This window comes from Dermochelys coriacea, chromosome 25, assembly GCF_009764565.3.
Source record: "Dermochelys coriacea isolate rDerCor1 chromosome 25, rDerCor1.pri.v4, whole genome shotgun sequence".
In the NCBI taxonomy this organism is placed as follows: domain Eukaryota; kingdom Metazoa; phylum Chordata; order Testudines; family Dermochelyidae; genus Dermochelys; species Dermochelys coriacea.
Genome location: NC_050092.1, coordinates 6,875,495 through 6,896,142, shown reverse-complemented (window position 1 = coordinate 6,896,142; position 20,648 = coordinate 6,875,495). Strand labels below are relative to the sequence as shown.

At 50.9% G+C, this 20,648-nt stretch overlaps 2 protein-coding genes across 5 annotated transcripts in view; one reads left to right on the top strand and one right to left on the bottom strand.

Moving 5' to 3' along the window:
• ACER1 (alkaline ceramidase 1) overlaps positions 1-1,689 on the bottom strand; it is a 55,221-nt gene extending 53,532 nt beyond the window's left edge. Inside the window, exon 1 of the mRNA XM_038384164.2 lies at positions 1,470-1,689. The gene's annotated coding sequence lies outside the window, so the exon portion shown is untranslated. The remainder of the gene's footprint in view (positions 1-1,469) is intronic.
• Positions 1,690-3,757: 2,068 nt separating this feature from the next.
• LOC119848440 (acidic leucine-rich nuclear phosphoprotein 32 family member B) lies at positions 3,758-18,885 on the top strand. 4 transcript variants are annotated; one of them, XM_038384269.2, is made up of 7 exons: positions 3,758-3,953; positions 11,420-11,569; positions 13,458-13,580; positions 14,120-14,321; positions 14,705-14,826; positions 15,334-15,379; positions 16,931-18,885. In XM_038384269.2, exons 1-7 carry the CDS (start codon positions 3,900-3,902, stop codon positions 17,017-17,019), a joined length of 786 nt encoding a protein of 261 aa, XP_038240197.1. In that variant the 5' UTR covers positions 3,758-3,899; the 3' UTR covers positions 17,020-18,885. The 4 variants fall into 4 exon arrangements, with proteins under 4 accessions (XP_038240197.1, XP_038240198.1, XP_043358707.1 ...); XM_038384270.2 differs by having other exon boundaries at positions 3,770-3,953; positions 14,708-14,826; XM_043502772.1 differs by having other exon boundaries at positions 3,787-3,953; positions 14,708-14,826; positions 15,334-15,370.
• The last annotated feature ends 1,763 nt before the right edge of the window (positions 18,886-20,648 follow it).

The following is a 20,648-nucleotide window of genomic DNA, read 5'->3' as shown; positions in this document are numbered from 1 at the left end:
TTGAGCATAAGCTTTCATGAGCTACAGAAGGAGACAGAGAACCACGCTATGTAAGCATGAGTTACAATAGCTCTGGCTGGATCCCTCTGCAGCTGAGCAGGAGGAGCCACCAAGGGGATCTAGATTAAGGAGTTAATACAGTTTCAAGCTGTTTGTCTCCTGGCCTGATTTTTTTAAATTTACAGAGCAATCAGGCAGAGCTGCAGGGAAGAGTGCCAAAGATTGCAGCTGATTCCCTTCCCCCACCCCTCTCTCAGCTTTGAGATATAGGGGGGTTAAGGGGCTAGAGTACAGTTGTGGTGGTTGTGGGTTTGTGTCTTGCTTGATCTCAGTGAAAGGCCACCTCCAGTTCCCCCCCGCTGCAAAAACGGTACCTGACCCGTATGGGTAGGGACCTCAAAGGTGGGTAGACGTGATGCTGGCCACACCACTCCCTTATGTATTGTGGCTATGGAAACTGAGGTGCCTTAAACCACATCAGCCTGATGAGCCGCTTGACTTGACCCCCTTCTCAGGCCCTGACACCCCCACCTAAAACTCTGTAGTGTACCAACTACAGGGGCATCCATGCTGTTATAAAGGTAGGAAGGAGATGCCAGCAAAGAGGCCCTGCATAGGGAGGAGACCATGTGAAGGGGAGAGAAGGACGAGGTGGTGGGGCAGCAGGGGAGAGAGGAACAGAACAGCTGGGAATGGGAGATGAAATGAAGAGTGAAAGCAGGCAGTGAACCTGATTGGTGCCTGCCAGGGCCCATGTATCACACACTCACACCTGTGCCATGAGGGTGTACAAGGCTCCTGCTGACCTGGCTGGAAGGGTCTGACATGGGAATATTGACCCAAGCAGTGGGGCAGATAGAAAAGCCGGCCCAGGGGGCCAGACCTTGAACTGGTGAGACTGGGGCTACACCAGCTCAAGATGTGGGCTGATGAAACCCTTCTCCCATTAAACACACAAACACTCTCCTAATATTACTTTGTCCTGAAGGCAATTGCTGTCATCGCCCGAGGGATCCTATGCCCGGTGGCGAAGGAGGCTGGAAGGGGTGAGGCCTATGAGCCAATCATTCCATGAGCATGTGGCCCTCGCTGCACTGGAGTTGGGGACCCAGGAGGTTCTCTAGTTTGTAGATATTGGAGCGGCTTTTGAGTTAGGGGAATTTACTGTGTTATAAGGGGAGCAAATCTGGACCTAAGGGCAGGAGCAAAGGATGCAGCAGTGGGGATCTGAAGGCGAAGAGGAATAGCAACAGGGTTAGGCTCCCGGCCAAAGGAGAAAAGGGGGAGCGGCCTGTGGCAGGTGGTACAAAAGTGATGAACCTTCTAAGTTCTGCCATCAGATGTTACTTCCTTGTCAAGGGCCCACTGCCTCCAGGACAAAACCATCGACCCTTCCACCTCCATCTCTCCCAAGGAGGGCAGCGGCTGTGCTACGAACACCTGCTGTGCAAGCCAGCATTGCCACTTACCACATTTTCCCCAGGTTCCTGCTGATTTCGATGGGGGCTGGGCCATCATACCAGCTCCACTGGATCCAGGTTCATTGGTGCGGCTTGCCCGTCAACATGAAAAGACAAAAGAAATATATGGGAGTGGAGAGATAGAAAGAGACTCCTTCTTGGGTTTTATTCGAGAGCAGGTAAGGTGCTGAAGTATTACAGCAATGAGCACAGAGTAGCATTAACTGCTAGCCAGATTAGCTAGGGAGAAGCCAAAGACTCTGATGCTACAGCTGTACAAGTGGTCATAAGACGTGAGTTTATCCAGTGGCCAAAAGCTTCTCTTCCCCCCCAATGTATTCACCCTTCCCCAGGATTCTTGGGCTACAATAACTTGAGTATTAATTTTTGTGGGAGCCACTTGTCTCCTCTGATTTTGCCCTGCTTGGAGACGTCTGGGATACAGGGGCCAAGTCCTGGGGCCTCCTGGGAAAATTCCCTGTAGGTCAGTCTGAGTATGGGAGGGTTTTGCCTCTCCCTGAAGCGTAAGTTTCTGGCCCCTGCCCGAGGTAGAAGACTTGGCTACAGGGACTGACGGTCTGATCTGGCATGACAGACAGTCAGATACGGGGTTATGGGGGTTGATGGTCTGATACAGCATGGCAGGCGGCTATGGGGCTAAGAGGCTATAGGGATTGATGCTCTGATCTGGCGTATCAGGGGATTGGATACAGGGTTATAGGACTGATGATTGGATCTTGCACAGCAGTGGGTTGGATACGGGGCTGACGGAGCACAGCACTCCCAAGACAACACTATCTTTGTGCACTCTTGGCAGAGGAGAGGAGCAGGGGGCTACGCCAGACCTGTTCCAGACTCTCAGTTCCTTGCCAGGCTGGTGAGCCAGGGCTGTGGTGTGGTTAGTCAGAGTCAGCAGAGGCTGCCCCAGAGTGGGTGGGCCATGGAGGCAGGGCAATGGTGGTCCTGACCAGCCAGGGGTGCCACGGGCCCGAGGGGCTGTGGCGGCAGCGCAGTGGTGGGTCCCAGCCAGCAGGGGGCGCCGCAGGGCGGGTGGGCGGGGCAGCAGGAGGTGCTGGGGGGCGCTGGGGTGGCAGCGCAGTGGCTGAGTCCCAGCCGACAGGGGGACTGCAGGAGGAAGGCGCAGTGGCGGGTCCCGGCCGGCAGGGGGCGCCGCAGGGCGGGCGGGCCGGGGCAGCGGCGCAGTGGCGGGTCCCGGGCGGCAGGGGGCGCCGCGGGGCGGGCGGGTCCCGGGCGGCAGGGGGTGCCGCGGGGCGGGCGGGTCGGGGCAGTGGGCGGTGGCGGGTCCCGGGCGGCAGGGGGCGCCGCGGGGCGGGCGGCGGCGCAGTGGCGGGTCCCGGGCGGCAGGGGGCGCCGCGGGGCGGGCGGGTCGGGGCAGCGGGCGGCGGCGCAGTGGCGGGTCCCGGGCGGCAGGGGGCGCCGCGGGGCGGGCGGGTCCCGGGCGGCAGGGGGTGCCGCGGGGCGGGCGGCGGCGCAGTGGCGGGTCCCGGGCGGCAGGGGGCGCCGCCGGGCGGGCGGGCCGGGGCAGCGGCGCAGTGGCGGGTCCCGGGCGGCAGGGGGCGCCGCGGGGCGGGCGGGTTGGGGCAGCGGGCGGCGGCGCAGTGGCGGGTCCCGGGCGGCAGGGGGCGCCGCGGGGCGGGCGGGTCGGGGCAGTGGGCGGTGGCGGGTCCCGGGTGGCAGGGGGCGCCGCGGGGCGGGCGGGCGGGCCGGGGCAGCGGCGCAGTGGCGGGTCCCGGGCGGCAGGGGGCGCCGCGGGGCGGGCGGCGGCGCAGTGGCGGGTCCCGGGCGGCAGGGGGCGCCGCCGGGCGGGCGGGCCGGGGCAGCGGCGCAGTGGCGGGTCCCGGGCGGCAGGGGGCGCCGCGGGGCGGGCGGGCGGGGGCAGCGGGCGGCGGCGCAGTGGCGGGTCCCGGGCGGCAGGGGGCGCCGCGGGGCGGGCGGGTCCCGGGCGGCAGGGGGTGCCGCGGGGCGGGCGGGTCGGGGCAGTGGGCGGTGGCGGGTCCCGGGCGGCAGGGGGTGCCGCGGGGCGGGCGGGTCGGGGCAGTGGGCGGTGGCGGGTCCCGGGTGGCAGGGGGCGCCGCGGGGCGGGCGGGCGGACCGGGGCAGCGGCGCAGTGGCGGGTCCCGGGCGGCAGGGGGCGCCGCGGGGCGAGCGGGCCGGGGCAGCGGGCGGCGGCGCAGTGGCGGGTCCCGGGCGGCAGGGGGCGCCGCGGGGCGGGCGGGCCGGGGCAGCGGGCGGCGGCGCAGTGGCGGGTCCCGGGCGGGAGGGGGCGCTGCCCCGTGGGTTCCCCCTTTGTTGCCTTTGGCGCCTTCCTCTATATAAGCGGCTCGGGCGGCGGCGCTCTCCTGGCTCGGGCGGCGGCGGCGGCGCGGGCGCGGGCGCGGGGCGGCGGCGGGTCTGAGGTGCGCGGCCGGCGGCGCAGGGATGGAGATGGAGAAGCGGCTCACGCTGGAGCTGCGGAACAAGAAGCCGGCGGAGGTGAGCGGCGCCGGGGCCGGGGCCGGCCTCCCCCCGACACGTGTCCCCGGGTGCGGGGCCGCCTGGCCGGCGTCTCGTGGAGCCGGCGGCTGCCGTGAGGGGCGCCGGGGGTGTGTGTGAAATCCGTGCTGGGGGGGGGGGGTGTAGCCCTTTCTGTGGGGCGCGGAGCCCCCCCGGCAGGGCGGTGAGGGGCAGGGAAAGGCTCGGGGCCCGCCGATCCCGGGGCTCGCCTGGGCGGCCCCGCTCCGGGGGGCAGCGGCGGAGGCTCGGCCCCGGGCTCGCTGGCGGGCCCCGCGGGTCTCGCCGCGGGAAGGAGCCGGGCTGCGCACGTGTGCGGCGGGGGCCGGCCTGGGCGCTTAGGGAAGAAAATCAAGAGGGGGTAGGCCGGGGGGGGGCGCCCAGCGGCTTCCCCCCCCCCACCCCGCCCCGGAGCCGAGCGTGTCCCGGGGCCCGCCCGCGCCGGCGGGGAGCTAGCGGCAATTGCTGTTGCAATGCAGCTCCTGTTAACATGGCCGAAGCGTGACTCGCCTGAAGCCCCCGCCATGCCTGCTCGGCCGCCCTGGGGCCTCTTCAGGCTGCTGGTCCCCCCTCCCGCAGCCTGCTCTGGCGCGGGTACCCCCCGCTTCCCCGAGGCCAGGCCTGCAACCCGCCCCCGCGCCCCCCTAGGTACGCAGTCGGCTGGGCTGCAGATGCTGTACTTGCGTTTCAGGGCACGGTGCAGAGGGACCTAAAAACAAGTCGCTGCATGAAGCTTTAGTTTGTGCCGACTTCGCTAGTGCGTGTTTTTTTTTTTTTTTTTTTTACGTAGCCTGCTGTAAAACTAGGCCAGGTATCTCGATGCGTGGATGTGCCCCCTCCCCCGACCTCTCTGTGCCCTGGCTCTAGAACATGGGGGGGCGGGGGGGGTTAAAATAGTTCGTAAAACTTGCATCTGGCGGCCCCTGCCCGGACACAGTGCGGGCAAAAGCCCTATCTGGCTTCAAGATTAAATTCGATAAGTGCATGGAGGGGATGGTGGGAGGGGATGACAACGTGATTTTGGCGATTAATTGATCTTTAACTAGTCATGGTAAATAGACCCTATGGCCTGTGATGGGATGTTGGATGGGGATGGATCTGAGTTGCGACAGAGAATTCTTTCCGGGGTATCTGGCTGGTGAATCTTGCCCATGTGCTCAGGGTTCAGCGGATGGCCATATTTGGGGTCGGGAAGGCATTTTCCTCCAGGGCAGATTGGCAGAGGCCTTGGAGGTTTTTCACCTTCCTTTGTAGCATGGGTCACTTGCTGGAGGATTCTCTGCACCTTGAAGTCTTTAAACCATGATTTGAGGACTTCAATAGCTCAGACATAGGTGAGAGGTTTATCGCAGGAGTGGGCGGGTGAGAGCCTGTGGCCTGCGCTGTGCAGGAGGTCGGACTAGACGATCATAATGGTCCCTTCTGACCTTAATATCTGAGTCTGATGTTTAACCATGTTCTTTCTTGCACAGTGTTAGCAGAGTGCCCTCTTGCCAGTGAGGATGGGTGCCTGAAACGCACATGTGGCACTCAGCCATGTTCGATCTATCCTCAGAGAAGGTTGCATATGTCTCTTGCCCTGGAATTTGGTATTACTGGTTAAAAATTAGCCAAGGGCTTTTGTAAATTTTTTTTTCCATTTTATGTAACTGGCATTTATTCCTTGAGCAGTGACTGGCCTTTCCCCACTCAGTGTAGCTGCACGCAGAGCTCTTCTCCTATTTGAGAGCTTTATTCATAAACTGTCTCCCCGCTTTTCTTCACGTCACCCACATGAATAATTCTGTTGAGTCTCTGGTGTACTTCAGCATGTCATGACTGCTTTGCATCCTCTCTTATTCCCCCATGGCCTTTCCTAACCGCACCATGCCCATGCGTGGCATCTGGCTCCTCTGACACTTTGATGCCCCCTGTAGTATTTATTTCAGGCCTCCTGCCCTGTTCAGAGTGTTTGGTGTTGGCTGGTTTCATAGACTGCTTGTGAAAATAATATACCAGATGTCTTGTGACATCAAAAATGGATTCCACTGATGCTTGGCAGGGACAGTTCCTGGTCTCTGAATCAGGGATTTGTCTTTGAAGCTTACCCAGGCTAATACAACCCATTTCCTTCTTCCATTACCTCCCCTAATTGTTTGCTTGTGGTTCAAGTGGACACTTTTTTGAGTTACTGAAGGTTGGGGCTATTGTCATCAGCAACTTTGGCTAGGTTAGGAATAAAAACACCTTTCTTCGGGCTAGGAGTCAGCTCAATTTGATTGTCTACATTGGTGTTCATTGGGGTTTTCAATTAACACTTGATTAGGTTTTTAACTGCTAAAATAGCGCTAATGTTGTTGAACTGTCTGCATTTTTACTGGTTTCGATATGGTTAAATTAGCACTATTGAGCAAACTCATTTCAGGTGTGGGGGTTTGATACCCTTTGTGCTAGTCTAGATGAGAGCCAAAGTGGCTTATCACTGGTGGTAAGTGGATGAGTGGCTCCTCAAACCTGGCTTTCGTGGGGTTTTCTTAGCTGTTTCACCACCTTGTAAAAATGCTATTGATGACTGGGAGTAGTATGGGAATGGGGGTTCAGAGAACCGTGAAGAATGGGGTAGATCCATGCTCCAGTGACGGCTGAGACCCCAGACTTGGTTTTTGTTAATACCATGGGCTCTTTGCAATTTTTAAAATAACGTTTTCATGAAATAAAGTGGAGCCAGTGTTTTGCTAGGTTTATCCCTTCATTGCAGTGATGGCAATGTCAGGATTGCAACATTGAAAGGGCAGAAGAAAGGACAAGTGCCTGGTCAGCCTTTCGCTGAGCAAAAGGAGTGAAATGTAAACAATAAAGCAGCAGCATAGATAGGGCACATTAGTGACTGTCCCTTTATTTGTATTGTGGTAGCTCCCAGGAGCTCCAGTCATGGGCCAGGACTCCACTGTGCTAGGTCTTGTACAAAAGAATCATTATTGGTACAAAGAAAAGGAGTACTTGTGGCACCTTAGAGACTAACAAATTTATTAGAGCATAAGCTTCCGTGAGCTACAGCTCACTTCATTGGATGCATCTGATGAAGTGAGCTGTAGCTCACAAAAGCTTATGCTCTAATAAATTTGTTAGTCTCTAAGGTGCCACAAGTACTCATTTTCTTTTTGCAAATACAGACTAACCCGGCTGCTACTCTGAAACCTGTCATTATTGGTACAGTCTCAGCAGTGGTATTGTCATGGCCTGGACTTGCAGGTAAGCGTGCAGGGGGTCTTGGAAGGAACTGGAGAGCGAACAAGACTTTGGCAGCTGAGGAGCTATGTTTGTAGGCTTCTGGAGAAAGAGAAGAATGAAAACGTTGATGACCTTTAAGGCTTTGGAGGGTATTGAAATCACTGGGATGCAGTGCAGTAGAGAGCTAGGCAAATCTACCTTGATAGTGGGGACTATTGGGGCTGAGTTCAGCTGGTGAGGAATCATTTGAAATTCCCTAGTTGGTCCTTGGTAAAAGGAGTGGAACAACCTGACCTGCCTGTTGATCTGCAGGAATTCCTGGTGATGTAACCTGCAATTTGGAAGCAACTTGTGGCCTGTTGAAAACCTAGTCTGATTCTCTGCTAGGTTTCCCCGTGTTTGACCAGCCTGTTGGCACTGTGGCTCCCTTTGGGCTAGTCTCTCAGACCCAGTTCTCTAAAGAGCAGCAGGAGGCTGCTAAGCTGTTTCCCCAGTGCTCGTTGGGAGCACTTAACTTTAATTTCCCCTGCGCTCTTCCCCCATGCTCCGCTCTGACCTTCTGCTGTAGCCACCCCATTTCTAGCTGGCTGTTGTCCAGGTGCTGGGCTTGAGGCTACACCTTGCAGTAAATAATAGGAGTGGAGCCGAGTTGCCAGGCTACTGAAAGGAGTGCAGGGGTTCCTGCTGATCAGCTTACCGTTTGAACTCACAAGGTAGTGAAATGAACTTTTTCACATTGAAGGTTGGGGGGCTGGGGAAATGTCCTGCCCAGTGTCCAAGCCCCAGGGAGCAAGTGCTGACCCTCTTCCCTCAGCCCCACTTGAGATACTTCCAGGCTTTGTGATTCTTCCCCTTTTGGAATTGGGACAGCTGAAAAATTCACCTTGTGAAGTGGGGGAAAAAGTCAAGCTAGCAGAACAGTGTTTGCTGCTATTACTGTTCTCTGCCTAGTGCAAGTGAGTTAATGGGGAAAAGAATTCTTTATTCCAACCTGTCCCGCATCTCCCCAAATCTAACTGAATATGTTAGGGGTGAGAAGGGAGCTGTTCCTATGTGTGTGTTGATATAGGGAAGTGTGGAGGCATAAGTGGACATTGAGTGCTGTGGCTGGGTAGGAGAGATCCTGGCTATTGGTCTCAAGGTGAAATTTCCCTACAAAACTGAGGTCTCCTGCAGGGGGAGGAGTTAAATCTCTTGGATGGCTGGTGCAACAGGATATGGGAGGGTCAGCATAAAGAATCAGGGATCTCTGGTAATGCCTGATCTTTGGGGTGAGGGGTTGATCAGAGGAGTGATCTGTGCTGCTTTGAGTAACTTCTCCCTTTTCTGAGTAGCAACCATGTTAATCTGTATTTGCAAAAAGAAAAGGAGTATTTTTGGCACCTTAGAGACTAACAAATTTATTTGAGCATAAGCTTTTGTGAGCTACAGCTCACTGTGAGCTACAGTGCCCACTGCATTTTCCACTGAATGCATCCGATGAAGTGAGTTGTAGCTCACGAAAGCTTATGCTCAAATAAATTTTAGTTTCTTAGGTGCCACAAGTACTCCTTTTCTCCCTTTTCTGTAATCTTAGTCAGTTGCCTTGGCTGTTTCTTTGTCTTGAAGAGCTATTGGTGGCTAGCACCTCCTTAGCCAAGCAAGGAATGCTGCCCCTGCCTTGTGGTGGGGCCAGTTCAACTGCATTGTTGCTGGACTGCTTAGACAACACAGCTGAGTAGCTGAATCTTGAGCATTTGACTCCTGCATCCTTCAAAAGTGCTTTGTCCTTCATGCCTGGGTTCATGGGTGCTGGCTTGACTTGCTATAAGTACCAGGCTTTGCTTATAACAAGGCCTTCCTCTTACCTAGGGACAACCTTGAGTCTAGGTAACATTTATGGAGGGAGATGTGGTCTTGCTCTTGATTCACCCACAACTGTGTGGCAAGCCAGAGGAATGGTGTGGATCAACTTTAAATAAGGCTAGGGACGCAAGGACAATTGTAGGCATTAAATAGGACCTGACTAGGGCTAGACAAAATGCTTTCTAGATGGTGGGATGGCAGGGGAGGCAGTAATAGCAGGAACTGGGGTATAAAACTTGAAACCAACTGCAGGGTACCCTGGGTCTTTTACAAACAGAGTATTTTTTGACATTTTGCAGCACTTTAGTCACTCATACTCACTCGTGTCAAATGTTGCAAGCAGAAAATAGGAAACTCTAAAGTACGTGAAGTGGCAGAGTGGTGGCTTGTGCTTGCTGCTTGACTCTAAGAAATTCTTCCCACCACCAATCTTGAAGGAGCTTGGCTTGTTTAGCCTAACTAAAAGAAGGTTGAGGGGAGATATGATTGCTCTCTATAAATATATCAGAGGGATAAATACAGGAGAGGGAGAGGAATTATTTCAGCTCAGCACCAATGTGGACACAAGAACAAATGGGTATAAACTGGCCACCAGGAAGTTTAGACTTGAAATCAGACTAAGGTTTTTAACCATCAGAGGAGTGAAGTTTTGGAATAGCCTTCCAAGGGAAGCAATGGGGGCAAAAGATCTATCTGGCTTTAAGATTCTACTCGATAAGTTTATGGAGGAGATGGTATGATGGGATAATGGGATTTTGGTAAGTAATTGATCTTTAAATATTCAGGGTAAATAGGCCAAATCCCCTGAGATGGGATATTAGATGGATGGGATCTGAGTTACTATAGAAAATTCTTTCCTGGGTATCTGGCTGGTGAATCTTGCCCATATGCTCAGGGTTTAGCTGATTGCCATATTTGGGGTCGGGAAGGAATTTTCCTCCAGGGCAGATTGGAGAGGCCCTGGAGGTTTTTCGCCTTCCTCTGTAGTATGGGGCATGGTTGACTTGAGGGAGGCTTCTCTGCTCCTTGAAGTCTTTGAACCATGATTTAAGGACTTCAATAGCTCAGACATGGGTGAGGTTTTTCATAGGAGTGGGTGGGTGAGATTCTGTGGCCTGCGCTGTGCAGGAGGTCGGACTAGATGATCAGAATGGTCCCTTCTGACCTTAGTATCTATGAATCTATAAGTTTCTTTAGCAGTGGTAAATGTGCCTGATAAGAAACTGTCTTTAAATGTGGGGTTAATGTGATCATTCTAAAACTGGCCAGAAAAACTGTTTAACCTATGTGAACTAAGCAAGGTGGGATTCAAAGGATGAGTTTGGAGAGCATCAGTAGCTTTTTAGCCAAGGTTGTGACTTTTGGCCTGCTTTGAAGAACATGTAGGACAAGAGCCCACTTTGGGAATTGAGCCTGTAACAACTGCTGTTGGAGTACTAGGACTGAATCCTACTTGTTTCTGAGGTTCTTGCCATGCATGTTTGCCTATCTGACAAGTCATCAGAAGCAGCATGTGGCTGTGGGGTGCATTTGCATCGACTGAAGGGAGTAGATTTTTTTTACTGTGGCAAATACTGAGTGTATGCGAGGTCTGTGTGAGCTGACCATGTTGGAACCTGTTTATATTTAAAAAAAAAAAAAGTTAGAGCAAAGGAATTGTCATGCACCCTACTGTGCTGTTGTGCTCCTCTGCTGGCTGAGGGCTAGTGCACAACGTAGATGGAGAGTCGGGCCTTTGAGCCAAGCTGGAAATGCTACTTTGAAAGATTTTTCTGGCATAAGAGGGAAATCCAAATGGATGGAGAGATAGGACCCAAAGGGGATTAGTAACTGGATCAAACCTTGTAGTTTCAAATCTGGGTGAAAATAATTGCCATATGAAAGCACTTTGGTGCCATATGAAACAAGTTGAGATATTTCAGTTCAGCTCAGTTTTGCTGCTCTTGTTAAATCTTGCTGCTTGGAAGCCACGAATTAGCTGGGCCATGGAGACTGAACCTTTTTTAGAGGTGATCCCACCATATCTTGGTGACATGGCATAGTGGCAGTGAAGATTATCAGTGCCTTCCCTTTAACTGTGGGTAGGACTGTGGTATCTAGGGACTGCCAGTCTGGCACCTTGTACCCACATTAAGGTAAACTTGGTTTACAAATAGAGTACTTGCATAACCCCCTTAACAGGGTGGCTGGGAGGGGTTTATTTGGTATTGGTGCCTTAGACCGGTGCATGGTGCTTCAATTTTAAATCTGTCCCACCCTCAGGAGCTTGATATCAATGGGTTAATTCAGTAGGTTAATACAAATCAATTTTAGAACCGAGACACTCGAGCAATTGTAAGTGACAATGATGGCTCCTTGTGCCAGCTCCTGAGTGTTTCTCCCTTCTCCTGTAGGTGAAGGAGCTGGTGCTGGATAACTGCCGCTCGGACGACGGGAAGATCGTCGGCCTTTCTTCGGACTTTGAAAATCTGGAGTTCCTCAGCATGATCAATGTCAACCTGCTGTCTGTCTCCAATCTCCCCAAGCTCAACAAACTCCGCAAGGTAAGCTAAGGGGTGGTGCCAGTCGGACGTGAGGCTATGCAGCCCTACCATGAGTCTTCTGACAAATGGGGCAGTAGTGGCTGGCATTAGAACTGAGCTTCTCTTATAGACATTACTCCATCCCCTTGTATCGCTGTCCTACTTCATCAGACGTATTCGTACCTGCCTTCTGCTTTCATGCACATTTGTGCTAGAATAGCCTCTTGTGATAGGATTACCTTTGCATCGTGACTCCTTCTGAGCACACCTTAGTGTCTCAAGTTGAGCACCCAAAACTAGAGACCACTTGTGGTGATCTTGGCCTCTTTCCTAAGCCTCTCCCATAACAGGGCCATTGTCTCTTTTGGTGCTGCAGCTACCTTACTGCTTTGAAATGCTGAGCAAAAAATCCCTTTCCAAACTGAAGTATGTTAAAGAAACATTTCTTAAAAAGCAGGGAAGGCCTGAAGCCTAAATTAATCTCCCCATAGCCCATATGAATGGACCACACTAGAAAAATTCTGTTGCTGGTCCTGGGTGCTAACAACTGGCTCAGCACCAGTTCAGAAGCTATGGGGTTGTCTTCGTCTCGGGCGTTGGCGATGATTTCTCAACTCTTGCTGTCCTTGGCGTGTCCCTCTCTACATCTGCAGCTAAACCAGCATGGGAACTTGTTGCTGACACCTGTTGTGGGTGCTGCCTTACATCACTCGGCTGTATGGGGAAAGGGCCTGAGCCTCTCAGCAGCTGCTTTGCTGCCCATGATGTTTATATGGGGGTTAATCGAATAGAGGTGGGAGCAGTAACCAAGCAGAATGACTGTACAGTCTCATTTAACCTTTTAATAATCTTCTGTCCTCCCCTGAGAGGTTGAAGATCATATATGTGGTGATCACCCTATGTGCATGTGACCCCAATTTGTTGGAAAGCACTGTGGTCTTAGCAGATGCCTGTGACTGATCCCAGAAGCAACACTGCCTTTGGGGCGTACCTCATTGTGATGGGAGCTGCCTGGTGAATGGCTGGCTGTGCTAGCTTCTTTCTGAAAATTTCCACCATTGCAAACATCTCTGGAATGGCTGAATGTGGTAGGGTGGACTGAGCTCCAGGGTGGCTGCTGGCATTTTAAACACTACCATATTTTCTGTGAAACGGTGGTTGAAATGCAGGCAGTTGCCTGGAGTCTCATCTGCAGTAGCCCTGTCACCAGTGGAGATGCAGTGGTGTGAAATCTTCTGGAAGAAAGGATTAGTGTAACCAAGGTTGTAAAGATTCTTGGCAGTTTCATATCACTGACCTTGTGCTCTGACTGGTGTAAACATGCCCCTTGTAGCTGAAGTCTTGGTGATTTTTCTCCCCCCCCCCCCCCCCACGTCGGGCATGTAGGAGAGTAGAGGAGTAAACCTCACATTATTGCTTTTAACTTGGATTTTTTGGCACTGCTTCTTAACTTGAGGGATTGTTACTAGTGTGCTATATACGGCCTTGAGTGGGCTCAATAGAGCTCCCTTCTGACATGATCATTCTGCTGTTTGTGTTAGGGAGGGTGGGGTATCAGAGCTGTACTGGAAAACTGCCCAATCCCCTGCCCTGATTCCTTTCCTATTTCCCTCCCTTTCCAAACAGCAAATATTCAGGGGGAGGAGAGGGGCTTATGTTTGCCTGCTGTGGGTTACATAATGAAGTTTAAAATAGATTCTTAATCTGCAGATTATAGGTAGCAAGATCTAGTGGTTAGAGAACAGGCTTGGGACTCTAGACTCCTGTGTTCTGATCCATGCTCTGACTCACTTTGTGGTCTTAGAGAGTCAATGACTTACCCATCTACCCATATGTAAAATGGTAATGTTACTCACCTATGTAAAGTGTTGAGATCCTCTAAAGCAATGCTCTGAATGTTTCGTGGCAGCTGGAGCTGAGCGATAACCGGATCTCCGGTGGCCTTGAAGTTCTAGCAGAGAGGACCCCTAACCTGACCCACTTGAATCTAAGTGGCAACAAGATCAAGGACATCAACACCCTGGAGCCCCTGGTGAGTGAAAGGCATGGTGCATGGATCTAACCGATAGATGCAGTTTCCTTTGGGGGTCATGTGGGTGCAGCTGAAGTCAAACTGTCTTGGTAACTGTTTCAGCCATACTTTGGTTCTAATGTGAACTGATGAGTTGCCCAATGTGTGGCTGGGCTAATAGTTGTTGGTGCCTCTGTCTGGAAAACCAGCAGCCAGTTGCTAAAGGAACATGAAATGAGGCTGGATGAGCAAAACTGTGGTGTAGTGCCCACTGTCCACCTGGGAAAGGACTGCTAAGGGGTCAGACGTTGTTTGAGGTAGGTGGCACCTGGGGTGTCATGGAGAGGACTTGCTTGGCCCTCATGGGGTGTTTGACATCAGTCCTAGGTTTTCTAAGGGGCATGTATTATAAAAAATAGTATGCATGAAAGAGTTCCTTTACTATAGTTCAGGTAGTAAACCACCTGCTCCAGGCACATCCTAATGTCTCCCTCATCCCTTTGCTCATAGCAAGTTTACCAGAACAGTCTCGTAATGCCCTAACAAATTAATCTTTGCAGAAGAAACTGCCAAATCTGCATAGCTTGGACCTCTTCAACTGCGAGGTGACAATGCTGATCAACTACCGGGAGAGCATGTTTGCCCTTCTGCCCCAGCTCACCTACTTGGATGGGTTTGATGCTGATGACCAGGAAGCCCCTGACTCGGACCCTGAAGCAGATGGTGACGGGCTGGATGATGAATATGATGAGAACGGAGAAGGTAAAGGGGGCTTAGAGTGGCTTTCTGTAATTGCCTCCCACCCATTTCACTAGCCATCCCCCACTGACCCCTCCATCATGGAGTGAACTCATTACCAAAGTCTAATCTTGCTTTGGTAATCCCATCTCCCGCAAGCATGAACTGGAAAACCAAACTTGATTTGAGCCAGCTGGGCTTGTCAGTTGACATACTTCCCATGCACAGGTCTGTTCTGTGGGCACAGGGCTTTACCTAATGTCAGTGGGGCTGTTCTGGGTTAGTTGCTTTTTCTCAGTTGGCACATCTTTGCAAAAAGCTATCTGGGAGCATTTCCTGGCTCCCTTTCTCTGGTGTGTTGCTTTGAGCACATTGGTGGGGAACCCACTCATCTTCCTCTGTGGTAGAAGGTGAGGAAGAGGATGATGATGATGAGGAAGATGAGTTGGATGAGGAAGTCATTGATGACGAGGAAGAGGATGAAGATGATCTGGAAGGTGAAGAGGAAGAAGATGGAGTAGATGATGAGGTGAGGCTATTCTTGTTGACTTGACTTCAGCGTGAGCCTTTGGGGCTGCCTGTTAGTAAATACTTCATCTGTGCTCTTGCTGATGAAAATCAGTCCTCCTGAGAAACTCGGTAATCTGGCCAAGTATGCTGTATACTTGCCTGAGAAGTGCTTGCTATGTAGTCAACTGCTCTGGGAAGTGACGCCTGGATTCCTAATGCTGTAGGTGGGGATGGTATGAGGGAGAAACACCTTGCTGTGTTTCCAAGTGACATTATAATTTCTCTTCTTTGTGCCCACGAGTTCCTGTCCCTGTGGGGTGAAGGATGAGGAAGGAGAGCAGGCAACAGGGTGCAGGGATGGGGGTTAATTTTGTTACTTGGCCATTTTGAGTTCCTGTGCTGCCAGAATGCAGTGTCCTCTTGAAGTCATACTTGAAGAGACCATGAATGACTGAGTGGAAAAGGAATTAGATCTCTAGTCACTGGATCTTGGTCCTTGTACAAACAAACTTTTTTTTAACTCAAGGAGGAAGAGGATGAGGAGGATGAAGATGATGACGAAGGTGAGGAGGGTGAGTAGATATAACTCTCCTAATTAAGATGCAGCACTCGCAAAGGTAGCACTAACCATCCATTATTCTGATGCGAACAGTCACTGTCTCTTTCTGGGGGCTGAGCAATAGAACTGGGCACTTCTATCTTTTATGGCAAGGAAGCCTCACTCCCGTCACCACTGAATCAGGACGCTGTCCCAGAGCTAAATAAAATGTTAAGTATTGAGGTTGGGAAACAAAGCACACAAGTCAGGAAATTCAAAGTTAGGGCTTCCACTCTGCTACTCAGTGCATCCTGTGTGTTCCATGGGAATGTATTGCACTAAACATCAGTCCCAAACTGCACATTCTGTGTTGTTGCGGTCAATGTAGCATTAGAAACACAAACTTTTGAGTTTCCTTATCTTACAGTTTTTCCAGCCATAATACTGCATTGATTTTTGCATTTGATGTGCACGTTTAAGGGAAGAGACCTGGTCTTTAACTGCAGGTGCTCATTGTTTTAAACCACTGTTGAATGAGGGTGGTGGGACCCCAGAGTGTGCTAATGTAAACATGCTGACTGGACATTCAGTGCAGCTAACTCAGATTAAATCAGACTCAGGTAGAATCCATTTTCCTTCCTCAGTGAGCTCTATAAAACAAGCCATGTTTTTGTAGCTTCTAGCCTCAGATCCTGGAGTCTGTCTGTTCTGTGACTTAGGGGGAAATGGCTCTCCTAACTTGGCACTTTTACCAAAATACTACTGCTTTGGACTGAGACGAAGCGTGAATCTACAGCCCAAGAGAAACTGGTTAACACTAGAACTAAATTATACCACCATCCCAAGATATTTAAAACAGTCAGTTGGTATTAATAGGTTGTCAATAGTTAAAAAGCTGATCAGGTAGATTGGCAAAATAACCCAGTTCTGTTTAATTCAATATGATACTCTGGAAGGAGGAGAGGCTCTAATGGAAGCTCTGCTGTTAGCATTTTTATAAAGCACTTGTTCTAGGAACTGTGGTTTCTTTTATACTCTAGCTGGGGTCTTGCTTCACTCTAGGCAACAAAGCCCTGGACATCTCCTTCTAACTTTGAAGTAAATTCCGTAGATGAAGACTGGATCTGAATGGGCTTACGTATAGTTGATTAAAATATTTGTAAGGATATTTATAGGAAAATGGAGGTTGGCACAACTCTTGAATGACAAATCACCAAGAATAAACTTGGCTGAGAGTCTCAAAAGTGACTGGTGATTTTAGGTGCCTCAGTTTTTGGGTTCCCAATTTCACACCTTGAAAAAGGGGACATTAGAGTTCAGGTGGCCACACTATCTAAAATTTGGGCCCTCTGAAGTATCTCAAGAGCTCCACAAATCTCTCGTCACTTGAAAATCTTGCCCAGGGCTTTTGCTTGGATGCCATGTAAAATGGAACAGTGGGTGGGACTCGTACAGCAATTGCTGTGATTCTAGTTCATACTTGTTCACCTGCGAGATGTGTAGCTTAAACAGCCTGTGAAGAATGAGATCAAATGCAGTTCTGCAAGACTGCAAATGGAATTTAATTCTTACTCCCTCCCTGCAGACCTTCCACAGGGAGAGAAGAGAAAAAGAGACCTAGAGGATGAGGGAGAGGAAGATCCAGAGGATGAAGAGGATGAGGAGGATGACTGATAATCCTAGCGAGCCAATCAGTTTTACGGACTATGACTGTGCTTGTCCTAACCTCCCCATTGTGTCCACGTGAGACTGTAAACCCCCTCTCCTGGCCCTTCCCCCCCCTTTGTATGGCTGCAGTGTCCACAATATATTTTTTTAAGACGTAGAATACCGTAGGTGTTCAGGGGAATCTTTCCATACAAGACACACTTTCTTGCAAGTATTTTATGACCAAAGGCTTTCTCCGTTCTGTGGCTTGCACAGCATTTTGCAAAAAAAAAATCTCCTAGAGCATCTCTCATGTCTGAAATCAGCCTTACCACATGGGACCGAGAGCTCCAGCAACCCTTTGCCATCCCACACGACCACAAGTGGCGAGCGCTCACCACCTCAGCATACATGTCCTCAGCCCAGCTTTTGAAGAAGCTGCAAGCATTCTGAGCAGTGGATGCAAACTCTACGCATGAAAGTGGACACTGAAAGCAAACAGTCACCCAAGGTGAATTGAAATCACAATAGTGGTGTGATAGTTGGAGATGCCTGAAGATACTTTGGGGGTTGGGGGAAAGGGCTCGAGTCCCTGAGAGAATCTGCTCTTTGCTGCATCTCAGACTTGTTAGGAGGAACTTTGCAGTAGCCTTGTCTCATGCTTTCCTATTTTTTTTTATAAACTGGAATTTTTTTACCCATTAGCTACTTCTTTGTAGCTTTCAGTTCTTGGATGTCTGCAAAGCAATTCTGGTTGGCAGCTGTGAATATCTTCACTTGCCATAAGGTGGCTTCCTCCACCCCCTGCCAACCTACACCTTCAAGGAAGGATAGGAAACATCAGGCAAGGGGATACTGCACTGCTACCAAACTGCATTTTTCACTGTACAGAATAACCATTATCACTGTGATACACCTAACTCGGCATTCACCGGGAGACCGTGTTAGCCTAAATATTCTCAGGGTCCTTCTGGCTAGCCAGTAACAGATCTCAACAGTGGCCTCAGTTGCTAGCCTGGCGCATGTACACCTCTCCTTTTTTTCCTTTTCAGAGTGATGAGAAGTCCAGCTCTTTCCCATTTATGCACTATGTGCTGTGACAGCTGTCTCTCTTCCCCTTCACCCCAGCCTGTAGGAGTGGAGCCACTGCTTCTCTGACCTGTTTGAGGCATTTTTTTAGAACAGGGAGGGTGGAATCCTGCCAAGTGCAACATGGGATTTCTGACCTGAGTTCACATGATACATCTGTTAGTTTCTAAGGAGGGCTTTGGCCTCATGGCATCATGGGCATTAACCAACCCTTCAGTATTGAGTGCCTAGTGATCTCTGCTCAGATAGGTTGGTGAGAGTGGGGGAGAGTAACTACCTTTTAACCATGTTTGTGGGGTGTTCCTTGAGGCTTTATACTAATGCAGATGCATTGGCACTTAACAGGGTTCTCCCTCAGCCACTGTGGGCAAATATGTCAGCACCCAGCAGTTGCACGTATTCCTCTTGCAGCAAGAAGAGAAAAATCTCACCCCCTCCTATAAAAGGCAATTTTTGCAAAGGTGCATTGGGTACTGCAGCACATCTGGATTTCTAGCCCTGCCCTTGTCTCTTGCATTGTACAGTAGCTATAACCATTCAGAGATAAACTTCTCCTGTAAAATGCAAACTGAGTAACTTATAAATGCTAAAGGAATTTAAAAAAAATTCAGAGCAGCAGTTATTTTTAATTTCTTCCCTGCATTTTTTCAGCAGATTGTATGGATTTTATATTAGCCTAGTAACTGTCAGGTTTTGATTGGTCAGACTAGTCCCAGAATTAAGGATCTTCACCCCCTTTTGTATCTTTTTTTGTTACAAAATTTGGATAAAACTTTTAATAAAGACTTCAGTTTTTAAAAACCTGTTGTAACAGATGGTGTGTTCACTGCTTCTTGGGAAACTTTACCTTTCTTGGGGAAATTGGCACTGGATGCGAGACATGGGAGTGTATCGACCACTCTTGCTCAGAGCAGGGTTTTCATTCCAGGACTCCTCAATCTAGAAGCACAGCTTATGGCTAGCTTTTCTTGTGAACGCCAGGATCTCTTCAGGGAAGCCAATGACTGCTTTGTCTCTGGTTACCTTTAATAGCTAATAATGTAGGCACATGCTCTCTATTGCTCCTTCATGATGTATCAAGATCATGGGCTTAGAAATATTCTGCTTTTTACTCTTGAAATAACTAGAATATGGAGCCTTCATTTATCTCTCTACTGGAATGGAAGACCTGGTTAAAATCTGGAGGGCTTGTGCTACGTTATCAGCTCCATAGGGCAGATGCCCTTAAATTCCATAGGAAGAGGCTGACTTTCAGGTGTAGTGAAAGGGATCAGGTTGATTGGGTGGGGAGGCAGAAGAAATTCCAAATTTCTTTCCAATCCTGCTTGATTGGCTTTTCTGTAACCTCCACGCTTGCCCCACAACACAATTCCTGCAGAACATTTTGCCATGGCCAACTTGCTTAAAGGGACACTGGCCAAACATGGTGCCTAGACCACTCACACCTTCATAGTCTTCATTTGGAAGAACGCTTCCAATAACCCTGTCTGAGGAATTGTACTGCAGCCTACTGCCAGGGCCACTCTGGGTGCAAAGGAAGTTTAGCTTCCTAAAATGGGATGGAAAAGACTTTACCAGATGGATTTCAATCTTCCTCCCTAACAGGGGCAGGGTTGTTTTAGTATATGGGTTTTGCTTTGCTGGCTTTAAATAGTCTGTTCCCCCTGCCCCATCCTGCTGTAAACAAGAGGAAGTTGCATCCCAATAGTGACTGATCAAACTCTCCTTGTCTGGGATCTGTAGATCTATCCAAATCTTGCATGCTGCTGTGGCAAGCTGAGCTACCTTATATTGTCAGGAGAAGGCCTGGCTGCTACAGCAAGGTGGCAAGACTGGCAACCATGACTCTGCTCAATGACAAAATCAAGTGCTCCCACTTACCCAAGACTCCCAGTGAGTTGGGAAGCAGGTACCCCCAGGAAGGATGGGCAGACAACCTAGAGTGGCTCCCATAGGAGATCCAAGCTTGGGAGAAAAGCACCACCCCAATAGGCTCAGTCTACAAGGAAAGTGGAGGGGGAGTTCTGCAGCAGGTCTTGAGTGCTGGTCTACTGCAGAGCTGCTTTGGCTAGTTTCCTGTTCCACCTCAAGGCTGTGCGGAGGCAAGGGAAGTCCTGTTTTGCCAGCCTCTGATTCCTCCTGGTCAGACACCCACTTTCTTCTTCCCTTCTGGTGGTGAATAGGAGAATCTGGCCCTTTGCTGGGAGAGAGCCCTGACCAAGGCGGCTGTGACTCTCCTGCTCTGCATCCCAGCAGTCTGTTCTCTCTGGGGGCTGTGCTTTCCGTGAGTCTTGCAGGTGGGCAGATCTCTGGGGAAGGGACTAGCTTGGGCCCAATCTCTGGGGTGGGGGGGGGATTGAGGTGAGAGACCATGAACAATTCCTGTTCCCATTCTATTTCCTGGTGCTCTGCAGAATTGGGAAGTGCTTACCCCGTCCAGTTAGCTGTATGGGCAAAGCTGCTATTGGTGAATAGCCACTTGCCATCATAGCACCAGCAGGGCTGTGGCTGATTCTGGGAGTTGGTGGGAAAGGGAACCTGTGGCCTGTCAAATGGCTGGGATGTCC

What these genes read in the sequence shown, in the direction of transcription:
- LOC119848440 (XM_038384269.2), top strand. Translation starts at nt 3,900, where the DNA reads ATGGAGATGGAGAAGCGGCTCACGCTGGAGCTGCGGAACAAGAAGCCG. An exon ending in AAGATGGAGTAGATGATGAG is followed by an intron (nt 14,827 to 15,333) that starts GTGAGGCTATTC and finishes TTTTAACTCAAG; the next exon opens with GAGGAAGAGGATGAGGAGGA. An exon ending in TGATGACGAAGGTGAGGAGG is followed by an intron (nt 15,380 to 16,930) that starts GTGAGTAGATAT and finishes CCCTCCCTGCAG; the next exon opens with ACCTTCCACAGGGAGAGAAG.